Source organism: Falco rusticolus, chromosome 7, assembly GCF_015220075.1.
Source record: "Falco rusticolus isolate bFalRus1 chromosome 7, bFalRus1.pri, whole genome shotgun sequence".
Taxonomy (NCBI): Eukaryota; Metazoa; Chordata; class Aves; order Falconiformes; family Falconidae; genus Falco; species Falco rusticolus.
The window spans coordinates 29,344,280-29,359,628 of NC_051193.1; the positions used below are offsets into that span (position 1 = coordinate 29,344,280).

Here is a 15,349-nt window from a genome sequence, read left to right on the forward strand (position 1 = left end):
TACTTTATCATTTTGATAAAGAGATTTTTTTCTCTGCCACAATGAATGTACTTTCCCCAACTCCATTTAGTCCTCAGCCCATGTTTTTTACTCTGCATTGTTCTTTCATCTCCTCTTCCTCTTTTTCTACTCGAGGATTTGCTATTTGATTTTCTCCCCTAGCCTAAATCCTCCCTATGCACTGTCCCTGCCCTCCCCTTAATTCATTAGCCGCAGTACTGTACTGACCTCGCTAGCCAAAACTGTTTCTGCCTTTACATTTGGTGTCTCTTCTGCTTTCCACATCCTTCTGTCAGGTCTAGCTCAAGTCCTGCTTTCATTCCAGTCAGGCAGTTTCCTTCTCATGACCACGATTCCAGAAAGGGGTGTTGTCAGAAAAACAAGACAACTCCTTGCTTTCAGACCAAAGGATGTGACAACGCAAAACCTCTTCTTTGTCCGAAAGCCTTTTTCACTGTGCACACAACTCTCAGGTTTTATCTACAAAAATCTGATAGACTTAACTCAGTAATTATTAGTTACAGTTATCTAAATATTTTTATATTTTATTGGCAGTTTTACTGGCATCAAGAAAGGAACAAGAGCTAACAGATTTGTCAGGAATATATCAGGTGCGCCCAAACAAATGTCAGCTATAACAGGATTAACAGGTCTTGTGGATAAGGACAATACCACAAACAATACAACTTCAGTTTACCAAGGTTTTAAACATTATCTAATATGACAGTTTCATTAAGAAGTTGGGAGATCGTGATATACTTAGAAATCAAAGGAACTGTGAAATAGGTGGAAAACTAGTATGAAGATGGTACGCATGGAATGGATATTTTCAAATTGGAAATACAAATGAAATCAGATTCCACTGGGGACCATTCTCCACTCAATGTAATTCAATATTTTGTTTTAGAACCTGTATGTTGAAATAAAGACTGAAGGTAGCAAAGCTGAGAAAGATTATTTATAAGAAGCTAGATATTAATATTAGAACTTAAAATCATCCCAACAACTTGAGAAACAGTCTGAAAAAATAGGATGCAATTCAGTAAAGGCAAGTTCAAGGTTCTGCATTCAGGCAGCAATAACGAACAGCACAAATACAGACAGGAGGTGAATGTCAGTGCAGTACTGCTGCAGAAAACAGTTTTGAGATAGGGGAGGCATTGCAGACCATAATGACCTTTCAAAAAAGGCCACATCATATAAACAAAATTATCTGTAAGACTATGGAAATAATGCTTCCATTCTATGTGACACTAGTAAAGCCCCTGCTAAAATACTGTGCTTCACTTTGGGCATTATGGTTTTAAGAAATCTGCAGACCAGATGGAAAGAAGGCAGAGGACAGCAGAAGGAATAATCAGACATCTAGAAAACAGGGTCTAAAGAGAAAGTGTAAATCAACTCAGATAGTTTTGCATAAGCAAAAATAAAATAAAGAGGAGACGTTCAAACAAGTATGTGGAAGGTGCAGAAGTACTTCATGTCCACTAGGAACAGGGTGGTCAGTCTCAGACTTGAAGTAAAGAAAGGGAAATTTAGGCAAGACATGAGGAAGAACTTGCTCATGATAATTAGATAGTTAGTCAGATACGTACAAATAGTTAAGACACTTCAGACAGAATGCTGAAACCATCTAAGAGAGGCTATGAAATGATCAGATTTTAGAGAAAGCACAGATGCACATTTGTCAGAAGTGATTTAAATCTAGCTGAGCCTGATCTTTGGAAGAGGAGCAATCTAGATGAGATTCTCTAAAATTCCTTCCAATTCTGTTTTCTAAGGCTCCTCTCTAACCTGATGCACTGGATCAATAAATAATATAGCGCAGCTATTACATCGATCACTGAGATGGCAGATAATAGGAGTGGTGCATGATGTACTGTAATTATTAATGGCATGCATATGCATTGATGTAATGCCTTATGTCAGTGCTTTGCATTGACAGTCACAGCATGAACAGTGGCATAAGTCATTTGGAAAAACCTGTTACATTTAGAAAAAGCTGAGAATTTCTTATCTGTAATACAGCCATAATGGAAAAAACATCCTTAGCAGACCATAGAACAAATTAATTCCTGTCTTTGCACCAAATTGTCAAGGATCAGGCAGATAACGCCAGTCTTTGGCTGAAGGAAAAACAGGACACTCCTAATAGGAAGACCTAGAAAATTCTAATACAGAGCACAGGAAATCCAACAAAAGAAACTGTAAAATACCATCTTTGAGGCTTCAACCTTTCATATTGATCTAAAAAAGTAAACAGTATAAGGCCCTTCTGACTTCCATGGATTTCCACGGCAGAAAGCTGTACACACATAGACAAAGCAGGACTGGGGGATTAACATATTAAGTGCCCTTTGCATGGGTCTTAACAGAGAAAACTCCAATTGTATACTTTCTCCACAAGTCAGTGCAATTAAAAAAAAAAAAAAAAAAAAAGAAACTGACAAAAAAACCAACAACCACCTGTAAGATACAAAGGTATTTATCGACCAAAAAATATATGGTGTTTTAGCCAGATGTAAATTGTTAATGTTGAGTCAAACTTCCACACTGAAGCTACAAACTTCTATAGTTGCAGAAATTATAATCTGCTTTTCCTATTTTGTGTTTGTATACACATGCATACGTACATACACATATGCATCTAACTGCATGCTATATAGCCTGTCAGTGTCACCCAATCTATGAAATTCTATAGACAGCTTTTGCTCATAAATCTAGAAAGCGCTTTTTCTTTCAGTAGAACAAACCCTTAATCTAGTTTCAATGAGTTGTAAAAGACAGCTCCTGTGATTCACCCCCTCCCCTCAACAGAAGCACTGCTTGTTAATCCAGCAGGAAATAACATTTGCCAGGATTGACAGCTGTGGATTTGTATTCAATTCCCAAATTAAAAACCAATGACAGGGCCTAGTTCAATGGAGATGTCAAGCAAAATAAAGAAAGTAAAAAACCTGCTGCTTTCTCTGTAAAATGCAAACATACATACATTTTGGATCACAATACTAGAAGCTGGGGAGGAGATATAATGGGATTAAAGCTGTGTGCAAAGTTTCTCTTGAAGGATTTGTGGTTTTGGTGGGTTTTCCCCCCCCTCTAACAACTCACATTTTATATTTTTCCTCTTACATATAGTTTTCCTGTTACTCCAAATATGTTTTAAAACACATTAAATCTATTTCAATAACTAGTTGAAATTCTGCAAAAAAAAAATACAATGTAAAAATTTTCATAGTCAAATCAACAAAATCTTCATATATATAATTAATTATTGTCCAGTTTCAAGATGACTTAATTACGGCTCAACTACTATGAAGAAATCTAATGGCACGGGTTCTTAGGCTTCTGCAAAATTGTTTTAATGGTAAATCAGAGTCCAGCTTGGGCAGCTTCTACTGCTAATCAGGATAATAAAATCAGAGATTGAAATTGCCTGACACAGTAAAGATGAGCTGTTTTCTAGTGCTGTTAACAAACTGCTCTGTAAAGCCCAATGCAACTTTTCCCAGTTTGAATACTCTTTGGAATAAATTACAACTGTATCATTCTTACTGGGAATTCAATCCCATAATTATGAGTTTCTAATTCCTTAAGTCTCTGTAAATAATCCTCTCACTTGCTGAAAATTACACCTTTCATATACTTTCAGATGTCTGTGTTTCTCCCAACACACTGCTTAAACAAGGGAACAGGGAATGTTACATTACATTCAGGCCACTTCAGCAATCTGTGAAACACCACCACGCCAAAGTGTTCTACCTCACTGCTATTTACCTGTAAGAAGTGATCCTCCGTAGGTCTGTAACAGGAACACGATAGCCACACTCTTCTAAGACTTCCCCACAGGCAATTTCTTCTAAAGAAAGGTCTGGTTTATCTACGATGCCAGCACAGAGTTCATAGGTCACTCCGACCAAGGCAGGTAAGGGTTCCTCTAGACGAGAGAAGCTCTCCTTGTCCTGATTCTGAAAGACTTCAGGATGCTGCCTTTCTACTTCACACATGTAAACAGCTTTTTTTTTTTAAAAGACAAACAAACAAACAAACAAAAAACAACACAAAAGAAAAAGAAACAGGGGGGTGGGGGGGTGGATATGTTAATGTATTCATATTAAATAGAAAGATGGTACACAAATTTTGCCCGGAAATTTTTGATCATCAAAGTATTAAGAGTAACAAGCTGTGTTATCTGTGTAAAATTATGACACACCGAAATTGGAATTTTAGAGAACAAAATTCCTTGCCATTTCTGTAAAATTATTCTTTAAACTATTTGTGCTTACATCATTCAGAATGAATCTATACACACCTTAAAAGAAATAAAAAAAGGAAGATAGTTTATCCAAGAAGTCTAAGTCCCAGAAGTGCCATACAGCTTCCATTTGTTGGGCAATGCGGATATCAGGATTTAATTTAAACTATGCAGTTATCTTGCAGAGAAGTTGGGTTGCAAAATTATGTACCATGTGCACAATGATGAGTCTTTCAGCCTGTCAACTCAGCTGTTATTTAGAAAGGGTATGAAAAGCATGTATGTTTGTTTGAAAAAAAAAAATAATCCTCTTTTGAACATATAGCTCCTTGCACAGATTCCTCTGTGGAATCTGAAAAAGACTTCTTGAACTAATCTACAAACAGCTGCCACTGTAAAGCACTCCTAAAGAAAGTGCAAATGCCAGATTTTAGACCTTATTTAAGCAAAACCTCTCACTGATGTCAACAGAAATTTTGCCTGAGTGAGAACTGCAGGACTGGATGTGAACATAGAAAGAATCACTGTTGACAATTTCAGATCATGGTAACTTTAATTTATAGGTATAACCTCACTTGTTTTTTCTTTGAAATTTCTTCATGTCTATCTCCTTGCTTTTCATGAAAGGTTACCATGAGGGTGTTACAAACACCCTGAATAAAACTATTTTAAAATCTGAAATTATTTTTATTCCATTAAAGTATTTTACATGCGTATTTCATATACACGTAACACGGTTTTCAAATGAGCTTACCTTACATCTTGCATTCTAAATCTTGCAGAACTGGTATAAAAAAGAGCTCAAGTTTGATGGACAGCATTCTTCCAGTTACTGGATTTAGCTTATTATTTCTTAAAACTCTGACATACAATGAAGTCTCCACAGAAATGTTGTCACATAAAAGTACCACAATGACCTCTCAAGCACTTAGTCTCTGAGGAAGTCTACACCCCAGAGATTTGTGCCAGGGCTCCTTCTGCAATGCTTCTTGCAACACCTCAGAAGTGTAGCATAGCAAGATCAGCACTTGAAAGGGAGGTGTCTAGATCAGTCAAAACCTAATCTTTCTCCAAAAGTTAAAACTTTCAAAGCTGTTTGCAGTAGGTACATCTAGGCCTTTGAGATTCAAACAGTTAAGGAAAGGAGCCTCCATTTCCTACTTGAAACATAACTGGAGCATAGTTTTCTTTTTAAAATGCAGCATGTAGGCAGCAAAACAAATATTCCATGCAGACTCTGAGGGACAGATCCTTGTAGGGTGTCTATTGTCATTATTCCAAAAACTTCTAAAAGCTATGACAATTATCATAAATGACAACTACATCTAAGATCTCTCCAAGATGAGCCAAATATTCTTAAGGTTTTATTGCTTTTTTACTGCTGACATACCCGTATCAGTATTTACAAGAAGGAACAACACATGCATCCCACTAAAGGGCTTGGCCATCAAAACAGGATGCAGGTAAGAGTGTGGGGTATGGAAATATGAAACTGTGATTAAAGTAACCCTCTGTTACAAGTCTGTTGAATCCCTGAAACCCGTCCTGTCATTCCAGCAGGCACCTGCTGTTCTCCTTCTCCCTCAGCACAACTGGGCTCCATGTAGATCAAAACCTACATTCCCAGAAGGACCTAATCCAGCAGTCCTCTTCAGAGCAAAGTCCTGCAATATGCCAGCACTTAAAGCCCAGTAACAGCTTTTCTCTGCAGATGAGGAAGAAAAGCAGCAGTACCAGCCACTTCTGTAAGAGAGTCCAAATATTAGAGCATTCACCAAGGAGTCAGAGTATGAATTCAGGATCACCAGGCTCGCAAAGGTTTAAACTCAATTTATCTCTCACAGATAAGCAAAGCCTTGACCACCAAGCTGCCTGCTAATATCAGGGAGCAGAGAAGTCCCCCATACCTCTTCTGAAGGTGCAAAATTGACTGCACAAGTGATGTACCAGGGGAGATGAAGTACCGGAGGGAAAGCAGCCTGTGGCCTATAGGCTAGGGAACACTCTTTGGAGCGTAACCTGTGACTCTCCTCTTTCTCATTACAGCTTGTCAGCTTATTGCACATACACAGTTTGGGAGAGCAGAAACCAGAACCAAGAGCTTCTTTTTCAGCAGTCACCCACTCACTAGTACTGTGTCTGACTGCTCTTTTGTCTTCTGATGCCTTATGCTACTTTGGTCAGAAACTGCCACTTCATCATCACCAGGTAGTCTCCTCCGTCATCATGTGATGAGCAGCAGCATAGTAAGGACTCAACCAACCATCTAGCGCTCATTAAGCATCTTGACTAATTACCCTGGAGCCACTCAGCTGTAAGAAGTCTCAAAGTGGAAACTGATGTACTTGCCTACCTTTCTGCAAAGCTGGGACAAAGGATAGATGGCTCAACCAAACTCATCAAATAAGATCATAACTGTTATTAAAAGCACCCTCAATAGATGACTCATACAGGGACTTGTTTCTATCCCTAAAAAGAAGAAAACAACAGTATGGACTGAGAGGTTAGCGGGGTCTAGCTGACTGGGGAACATGCCTGCTTTTCTTTCAACTTCTGATTTCTCTTTGATTGCATCTGTGTTTCCTACTTCCTAAAACAGAACACAGCTTACAATTCAAATCTTTGATTCTGTTTATTTTAAATCAATGCAAAAACATCACAATTCATTGAAAGGTCATTATACTCACAGTGAGAAAAACAGAGCACATGTTCATTGGTACTAATCCTAGCCTTTCCTACCAACACATTATTTTATTATATTTGAAAATGTGTGGTCAATTGGCTACCAAAATGAGCATTGCCCAAGACCATTGCCAGTCAGTCATGTGTGAGGAACTAATATGGAAACTACTGAGACAAATGTGTAACTTTTTTTCTCTCTGCTCCTTCCAAATGTGTGTTTTATGATCATTCAAGATGATCTAAGTCCACAATACATTGAAATTTATGGCCATGTCTGCCTCACCCTGGTTATGTGCTCCTTCCACCCCTCAAGCCTGCATGAACTCTTTCAGGCCAGTCAGATAAAATGCCTAATCCTCATTTTTTTATTATTTTCATTTTTTTTTCAGCCCTAAGATGTCTGCTGTGGCTGCATAAGGGCAGGTGCTGCCAAAGGGAATGAGGTGGGAATGTACGTACAGGGAGTGATGACTGCCTTTAAAAGAAGCACAGACATCAGTGGGAAAACCTGATCACGACACCACACCCTAAAGGAAGGCAAGCACATATGTCAACCAGCACACGTGCAGGGAGCGTGCCTGGTGAGTGCAAGGCAGCTGTTTGCTCAAAAGTAATGTGCTCTCACCTTCCCGGTGGGACCCTGGTAGGAGCTAGCAATGAAAAAGGTCCCAGCCTTTATTTCTGCTTTATTTGTCTGCTTTATTTTCTGCCTTTTCAGGCACCAAGGCAGACAATAACCGTGCAATGGAAACGTAATTAAAGTGATGTGAGTACTGTCAGGGCATGGTTGTGATCACTGAACTGCTATGGGGTGTCTGACTGACCACTGTCCCTAAGGCGAGGTTTCTGAGCCGCTCCAACCTCTGGAACAGTTTAACTCCAACAACAGTCTAGTCTTCTGAGGCAGATATGACACCTCTGTACAGATGATGTAATGAACACATCACTGTTCAGTACGTGTGTGTACATATATATATGCATAAATATGAACACTTCTGCCTAAGATTGCCTCAAAGGGAGCAACAGCTATATGAGCCATTTCACTTGGCTGGCAAATAAAAAGCACTGGATTATTAATAAACAAATAAACAAACACTTTGTCTTTGTAATAGTCAATATAAGGCTTCATAAGAAGTATGTACTGTCAGTATAACAGTGCTGCACAACACTGAAGAGCCTGTCAATCACTGTCAGTAAGAAAGGACAGCACGACACCACCCGAGAAAGTTTCCTATAAAGTCTACCATGAACAGTCTTGAAATGGTTTCTTAGCAACAGTGGAAAATCTTGTGATTTTCTTTAATTAACATGCAGAGAATATACATTTCATTTTTAACTTCCAGAAAGTAAATCTTGCTTTGAATTACAATAACTAACACAAAAATTCAGAAAAAAATAGTATATTAACCTAAATTCATAGTAACTGGTACAATGAAGCTGTCCATGTATTTATGAAAAAGCATGCAGTCCTGAATTTCCCTCAGTTTAAATTCCGAAGTATACAAGACACAATAACACATTAAAAAAAGAAATAAATATTTAAGAACAAAAGAAAAAAAAAGAAATGTGCTTCTGCACAGAAGCTGCCTACTAAATACTACATAGGTCTAGTAGGAACTTCAAATAAAAGCAATCTATTGCATGATCATTGTAGAGCTGTTTGTAATTGCATCCAAAAGATGACAGTGACTAACCCAATAGCAGAATGTAAGGCTACCCTGATCATTGGTTTCATCTGTAATGGCAATTTCCCTGGTGAGAAAATTCTGACCAACTGAAAAGTGGTTGAATAGTGGGCTATCATACAAAGAAACAGAATATAGAACAAAGATTTTATCACCACAGATGCACCAACTTTTAACTGCTAAACCCTGAAAAGCTTGCTTCACTAGAGAGCAAAAGTAAATCTAAAAAAAGAGGATTACCTGGGCGGAACTGCTTCACTACAACAAAGCACTGCCGAGAAGTATTAAAGATCAGGATTGACACACTGAGGAAAAAGATAAAAAACAAAAGATCAATGCTTTATGAAGGATTAATGCAGAACTATTAAACTTACATCCTGTGAATTTAATGTTAACTACATAAATACACAGATTTATTACTAAAGCCACAATGCAACCAGATCCTTGTCCAAAATCCATCAAGAGGGATAGATAATGGGTAATGTCTCTAAAGCCCATGGGAATTTACCCAAAATTAAGTCATTTTTTTCTCCTGTCATGCAATGTAAGACAACGATCAATTCCTTCTCCCCAAAGCGAAAAAACAAAAGTCCAACCACAGAAACATTGCTACTAGATAGCAATAACAAGGAAAAAAGTCCTTAAAAATAAAAATACTTGCTTACCTTATATCGGTCCCACATTAGGGCAGTCTAACTCTTAGGCACAGCCTAGTCTCATTCAAAGCCAGAGGCATCTGCATAAGCACAGAGCATCTTCTATCTGTGGCTACTTGTTGAGCTTGGGCCTTAAAACGGACACCATCCAAGTCCAATTTTGTACAAATTTAAACCAGAAGCAGTTTCCACTTCTACTACATTCAATGGTTTCAAAGTCACATTTTAATCTTTCCCCTGTCCTCTTTGGTTGTTTGAAATGTATGTCACAGGGAAGCCTGAGAGCCCGAGTTATTTGAAGATGCTCTGAAAGTGTGAAGTACTGATGTTCTCTGCTCACCTTTAAATTACTCAGATTTTACTAGTTTAAAAAAATGCAGACAGAAGTCTGTCTCCTTAGCTGGTAGCCCATTAAAACCTGCAAAAACATGCATATATTTTGCTTATTACCATGGTAGCATTCTTTCTTTTGTTATGCCTCTTTGTATGCAGTTGGAAAGTTAATTCATTATTCTATGAATTCTACAATAGATCAGAATAACAATGGAATATTTGCAGTGTTGAGTCAAACTTTCAACTTTCCATGTAAAAGAGCTGTATATTTATTTTCACTATTTGATTTAATAATGAAGTCTCAAGCTGCCAGAGAAACTGCTATTTGATGATTATTAAAAATAATGTTAATGTTTATTATAATAATATATAAACCCCAAAACATAAGGGAGAAGTCCAGATGTTAACATTTATATTCATAGTTGCTATTCTCAAAGACCCGTACTGCATATTGATGGCTTCCTGCCCCAGATGTCACTTACAGGCAATTTTAAAGTAAAAGTTTTAGCCTTTAGAGATGCTGGAGGAGAACATTCACTCCGTTTACTGGCATGGGGGTTCTTTCTGACCTAGCACTAGAGTATCTGGGAGTTACAGGGTAGGGCGCTAGAAGAAATGAAGTTAAACCACAGCCTAGCACGTTTTTACATTTACTTAAGTATTATTCTTTGATTTTATTTTTTTTCCTTCGCATGACTGTTCCTCTCCCCAAAGCAGTACTGTCTGAGGGTAGACATTGTGCTAAAAAAAGGGGGGGAAAAGAATTACTGCTACTGAGCCTTTGTTTTTTGTCCACGGGTTTAAGGATGTGGGGTGCTTGAAATTGGAGAGAGCAGCAGTCTAAATCTGAGGTTAAACAAAAGAGTGGAGACTTCCTGAAGCATACGGTTGCCCTTTACCTTTCTTTACATCCACCACTCCAGGCCCAATTTTTCACTTGGCTTGCCTTCTTCAGCACGTCTCATTAAATAACTCATACCAACTCATTAAAAATGGCTCAGCTATTAGACATTATTTTTTCCTAAGAGTCAATCACTTGAGATTTTTATGGAACAGATGGGAAAATTAAAAACAATCTGTCAGAATTAAGGAACAAGATCAAATTAAGCTGGAAAGGAGTAGCAGCAAGTTATTACAATTGTCTGCTTCTCACACCATCTTGAGATGAAAGGGGACAGAAATGGCACAAATCTGTAGAACTTTCTATTTAATTACTTCTAATTTTCTGAGAGACTGACAAACAATTTTGAACATAAATTTACATTTTTTAACAAACCACAACACACAAGTTCTAATATTTCTTGTCAGACTTGGAGAGCCATGGAGGAGAAAGTTCAGAATTACACCTTCTTAGGAGGAGTGTGACATTACAAATGCATTTGGTATTTTTTATTCCGCAAGAAACAATATAATGTGAAATATTTCCACAGGTCACGAGGTATATTACTTCTGAAAACCCATCTGAAGCCGCATTAGGGACAGTTATTTGCATACTATAGAAAGTTATGGCAAGACTCTTCAACTGATTTAAATGGAGGATGCCCTGAGCCACTGCTTTCAATGGGTTTCCTTATTGCTGCAATGACCCAAATGTGTGGGTTCAGCTATAAGGAAAGTATTTATCTTCTAGAGTTTTAAATCATTATACAAAGAATTCACTACAGTATTTCAAGATTACTATTCTTACAGATGATACAGGCTACCAAAAAGGATTACTACAAAAGCAGAATTCCAAATACATCTTTCACTGGTATCATACCACAAGGGTATTTGATGTTTCAAGGCAATTCCCTTTAAAATATTATAGCCAAACCTATTTCAGAATATTACATATGCATCTGCAAGCTTTAAAGTGATAAATAAAGACTAAGCATATAAAATAAAAATTTAAAACATTCACAATGACTTCTGGGAATATCTTCACAAATAAAAAGATACAGAAGACAAACAAAGCCCAGGCTGTATGTTACCAGAAAAATCACAAAGAGCCACTAGAAGGGGAAAAAAATACCCCAGCCATATTTCCTAAAAAAGGCAGGAATCCTAGACAAGGATTTAATCTGAAATGGACATCAGAGGTCCGAATGTAGCAGCCGGTTTCATTGTCCATGTCCCAGAGAGGAGCACAAGACCACCTTCTTGCTATCTTTTACAAAGGAAAAGAATACTCAGATGTGAAAGGATCACGATGGATCCAAAACTTGCCTCCACACCTTAAAAACAAGCTATTAACATGTCTGCACAAGCGAAGCACTGTCTCAGCTTAGACCTGCCAACCTTTTCATTTTGGGTGGCAAATGATTACTTTTTACCATGTTCCACAGCTGTACATCTTCGCTGGCCATTTCTCCAGCAGCTGACGCTCCAGGAGACTGCCGGTGTAAAAGGAGAGGTCATTAATGCAAATGCAATGCCACTGAGCCCCCGACCTGCACCTGGGACACAAAGAGCACACAGCATAACTGCTGCACACAAGCATCATGGTCAGTACCTGCTATGGCCAGTGGGCTTGCCAATGCTGTAGGCAAGAGATGGCTGAGAAGAAAACCCTTAGAAATGTGCTCTATGTGTCAATCTGGAGCTATCATTTGCTTCTCTAAAGACGTAAATCACCTTGAACCAAGGAAGGAGACTTGGCTCCTTCACACTTGCGTTTGTCGGTGGTTGGTTTATGACCAAAACGGAAAGACAACATATTAAGAGATGATGCAGGTTTGCACAGTGTCTTCCAGGGCTGGTGAAGACCACAAGGCTGCTCAGACTTCAGCCCAACCCCTTCTCAGCTTCCCCCTGCAGTAGCTCCTGCTCGCTTTATACATACAATAAATCAATAGTCTATTAAAATTAATTCATTTTCTTTTTCCCAAAGAAAGCATGCATGTAAATAGGTTACTGTGCAATGAGGTAGGATACTGTTCTTTCTGTAAATGTAGGAACAATTAGGGCAGCCTTAAAATATTTTAAGAAAGGTCAGTACTTGAAGCATCAGCAAGACGTACCTCAAAAGACCAGCTACCCTGCACCTGAGCTTTTCTTGTACTCAAGTTTGCAGTTAGTGTGCCTGGTCTTGGTATCTAACACAATGTTTTCTTAAAAGGGATTCCCAACTATTCAGTCAAGGATCTCAGGTAGCATTTAACCAATTAAACTTCAAAGAAAAGGCTGACTGAAATAGGCAAGTATTAGGATTCTCCAGTGGATATTTGGCTTCCCTGAAATGTCAAAGTCAATGTGGAAAAATTACATACAACTGACCCATGGACATCTACAACACAGGAGTCTAGAATTTTAATTCCTCTTCCACCTTTAGAGGTCTCACTGAAAGAGAAGACATCTACCTGAATACAACCTTCACAGTTGAAAACACCTCTTAGAAGAGTTTAGAAAATGGCTCCATTGTGTACCATTGGCCTAAAAACCAATTTCCATATTTTTTCCTTCCCCCAGCATAGCACAGCTGTGTATTTATTGAACTCACAGTAACTGATGCTTTATGACATTCCAGCACAGCAGACATTTATATAGAAATACTGCAGCTTCACACACTCAAACCCCAGAAAGGAAGGTGGTGCTTCTTGGAGAAATGTAACAAACACAGTATTTGACCACAGCAGTTGCAAGGTTGGGGACAGATGCAAACTGACATCCTGTTAAAATGTGCACACACATATGGATGCACAGAAAGTTAATTCTTTTGAAATACATCCTAGCAATTAAGATCAGCAAATCAGCTTTGCTAAAGCTACAAGAACATGCACTTCTGCAGCTCCAATACTTGAAGGAAGGTTTGGGGGGGTGGGGGTTAGGGGTTTGGGGTTTTTTTAGTTCTGGTTTGCTGGGGTGGGGTTTTTTTTTGTGTTGGGTTGAGGTTTTTTTAGGTTTTTTTCTTGTTGTTATTGGGGGTTTTTTTTAGGTAGAAATGTAATTTCACCTTGTAGTCATTGGTTTGGCAATCTATCTTGATGATTTGTCAGTTGTTGACCTGGGCTACAGTTAATCCACAAGCAACTGCTAACACTTACTAATTGCTTTTCACGAGACGTATTTATTAAAGGATTTTAAAAATTTAATTGATTCAGTCTTTCATTATTCTTAGATGTGAACTTAATGCATACTTTACAAGTGTAAATTTGCAAAACTAAAAATAATATTTAAAATAATCACAGTACAGTAATAGCAAAGAAAAGGACAAGATTCCCTTGTGACATAAGACTGAAGACTGGAGATGAGGGCTTTTGATGATAATCTTGTGCTAATACTATAGTATGCTAAGCAATTGATGAGGTAATACAGGCAAAGAAACTGACCTCTCTTTAATCACTGTAAGAGCAACTCAGGATCTCCTTGCATCTAGCATGGGTATGTGTGTGTCACACACAAACTGTGATCAGAATTGAATAATGGAAAATAAAGCACCTAAAAAAAAGATTGACATTAACATTGAAAGCCAGGGCTTCCCACTCAGCCACTTAACCTCAGCCACTTCCACCTAATTTTAAAGGCTAGAAATTATCTCCAAATGAGTTTAAGATCTGTAATATTGTTTGCGCTGCTTACAAATGGTAACCTCGGCTCCATATTGGAGACTTTAGGAAGTAATGTTATTTTTAAAAAAGCAACAAATTCTGTGGCAAATCATAGCTCAGCAACCTACTGAGTCTTGCATATGTATATATAAATACATACAATTCTATATGTATGTAAAATATTTAGTAATGTATGCACATACATTCAAACCAAACCAAAACACCAAAACCCCCACAACACTATCAGAACCTGCGAGACTTCAGTTACCATTCCCAAAGATGACAATGAAAAAAGAATGGCAGATTCCAAAAAAGAAACAGAAAAATGACATGCCAGAATAAAAGCAAGTAATTAATTTAATCAGTCCTCTTGACTCTCAACATATATTTGATATTAAAAATCCCTTTGATACAAACAGAAGAAAATAATCAAATGTAGCGCACAACCACAGAAGTGTTTAAGGATGTATTCATCTCAGCTGGAGAGCACGTGAATATATAACATACGTGTAATATTTTTGCCTATTACACTTCATAAGGGAGAAAATGTCAAAACTTACGAATCATACTAGAAGAAAAGTTAGGAAGAAAAGAAATAAATCATTTAGAAGTCCTGTAATTAGTTTAGCTTTAAAATATAAATTTCTTTTTCTTCTTGAAGTTATAGAAATTTGGCTTGCTTTGTTCATACAGTGTTGAAAAACTAATCTTTCATACTGTTTTCCATGTCAAGACTATAATTCCATCTAGCCTTTTTAAAATATGGTTGCAAAACACCTCAGATCAGGATTAAAGCTTGTTAGTGTACGTGTCCTTTTCTTGTTCAAATCCGAAATGACTGCACTTTCAATTTTAAAGTGATAATAAAAGAAACCCTCAAACTTGTTTGAGAGCTAACAATCAAAAGTAATTCTTTGGGAGGATTCATCCTTCAGAAAGGTCTACTTCATCTTTAGTTATTTCAAAATTATTGGTGGTGGCCATGAGAAAGAATTGCATCTAACCACTATGTCACTTGTGTACTCAAATTAACCACCCATTTCACAGCTGGACATGTCCCTGAAAACTTCTGACGTGCTATCTAAAGTGCTCTCATCTTCCTTTTCTCAGAGCAGCACCTAGTATCTTAAGCCAGAGAAAACAGTCCCTTCGTTTTCAGAACAGACATGTAGTAAAGCTGTACCCCTTGATTATTCTCCACTGCAATTCCTT

General features: G+C 37.8%; 1 protein-coding gene across 2 annotated transcripts in view; it reads right to left on the minus strand.

The window, feature by feature from the left end:
* The window catches only part of NUDT14 (nudix hydrolase 14), a 62,492-nt gene that overhangs the window by 9,575 nt on the left and 37,568 nt on the right, over window positions 1-15,349 (minus strand). For both annotated transcript variants that reach the window (XM_037394431.1, XM_037394429.1), the window contains exons 3-4: window positions 8,863-8,927; window positions 3,778-4,015 (exon numbers count right to left, since the gene is read on the minus strand). In XM_037394431.1, the coding sequence (XP_037250328.1) occupies window positions 3,778-4,015; window positions 8,863-8,927 (303 nt within the window). The remainder of the gene's footprint in view (window positions 1-3,777; window positions 4,016-8,862; window positions 8,928-15,349) is intronic.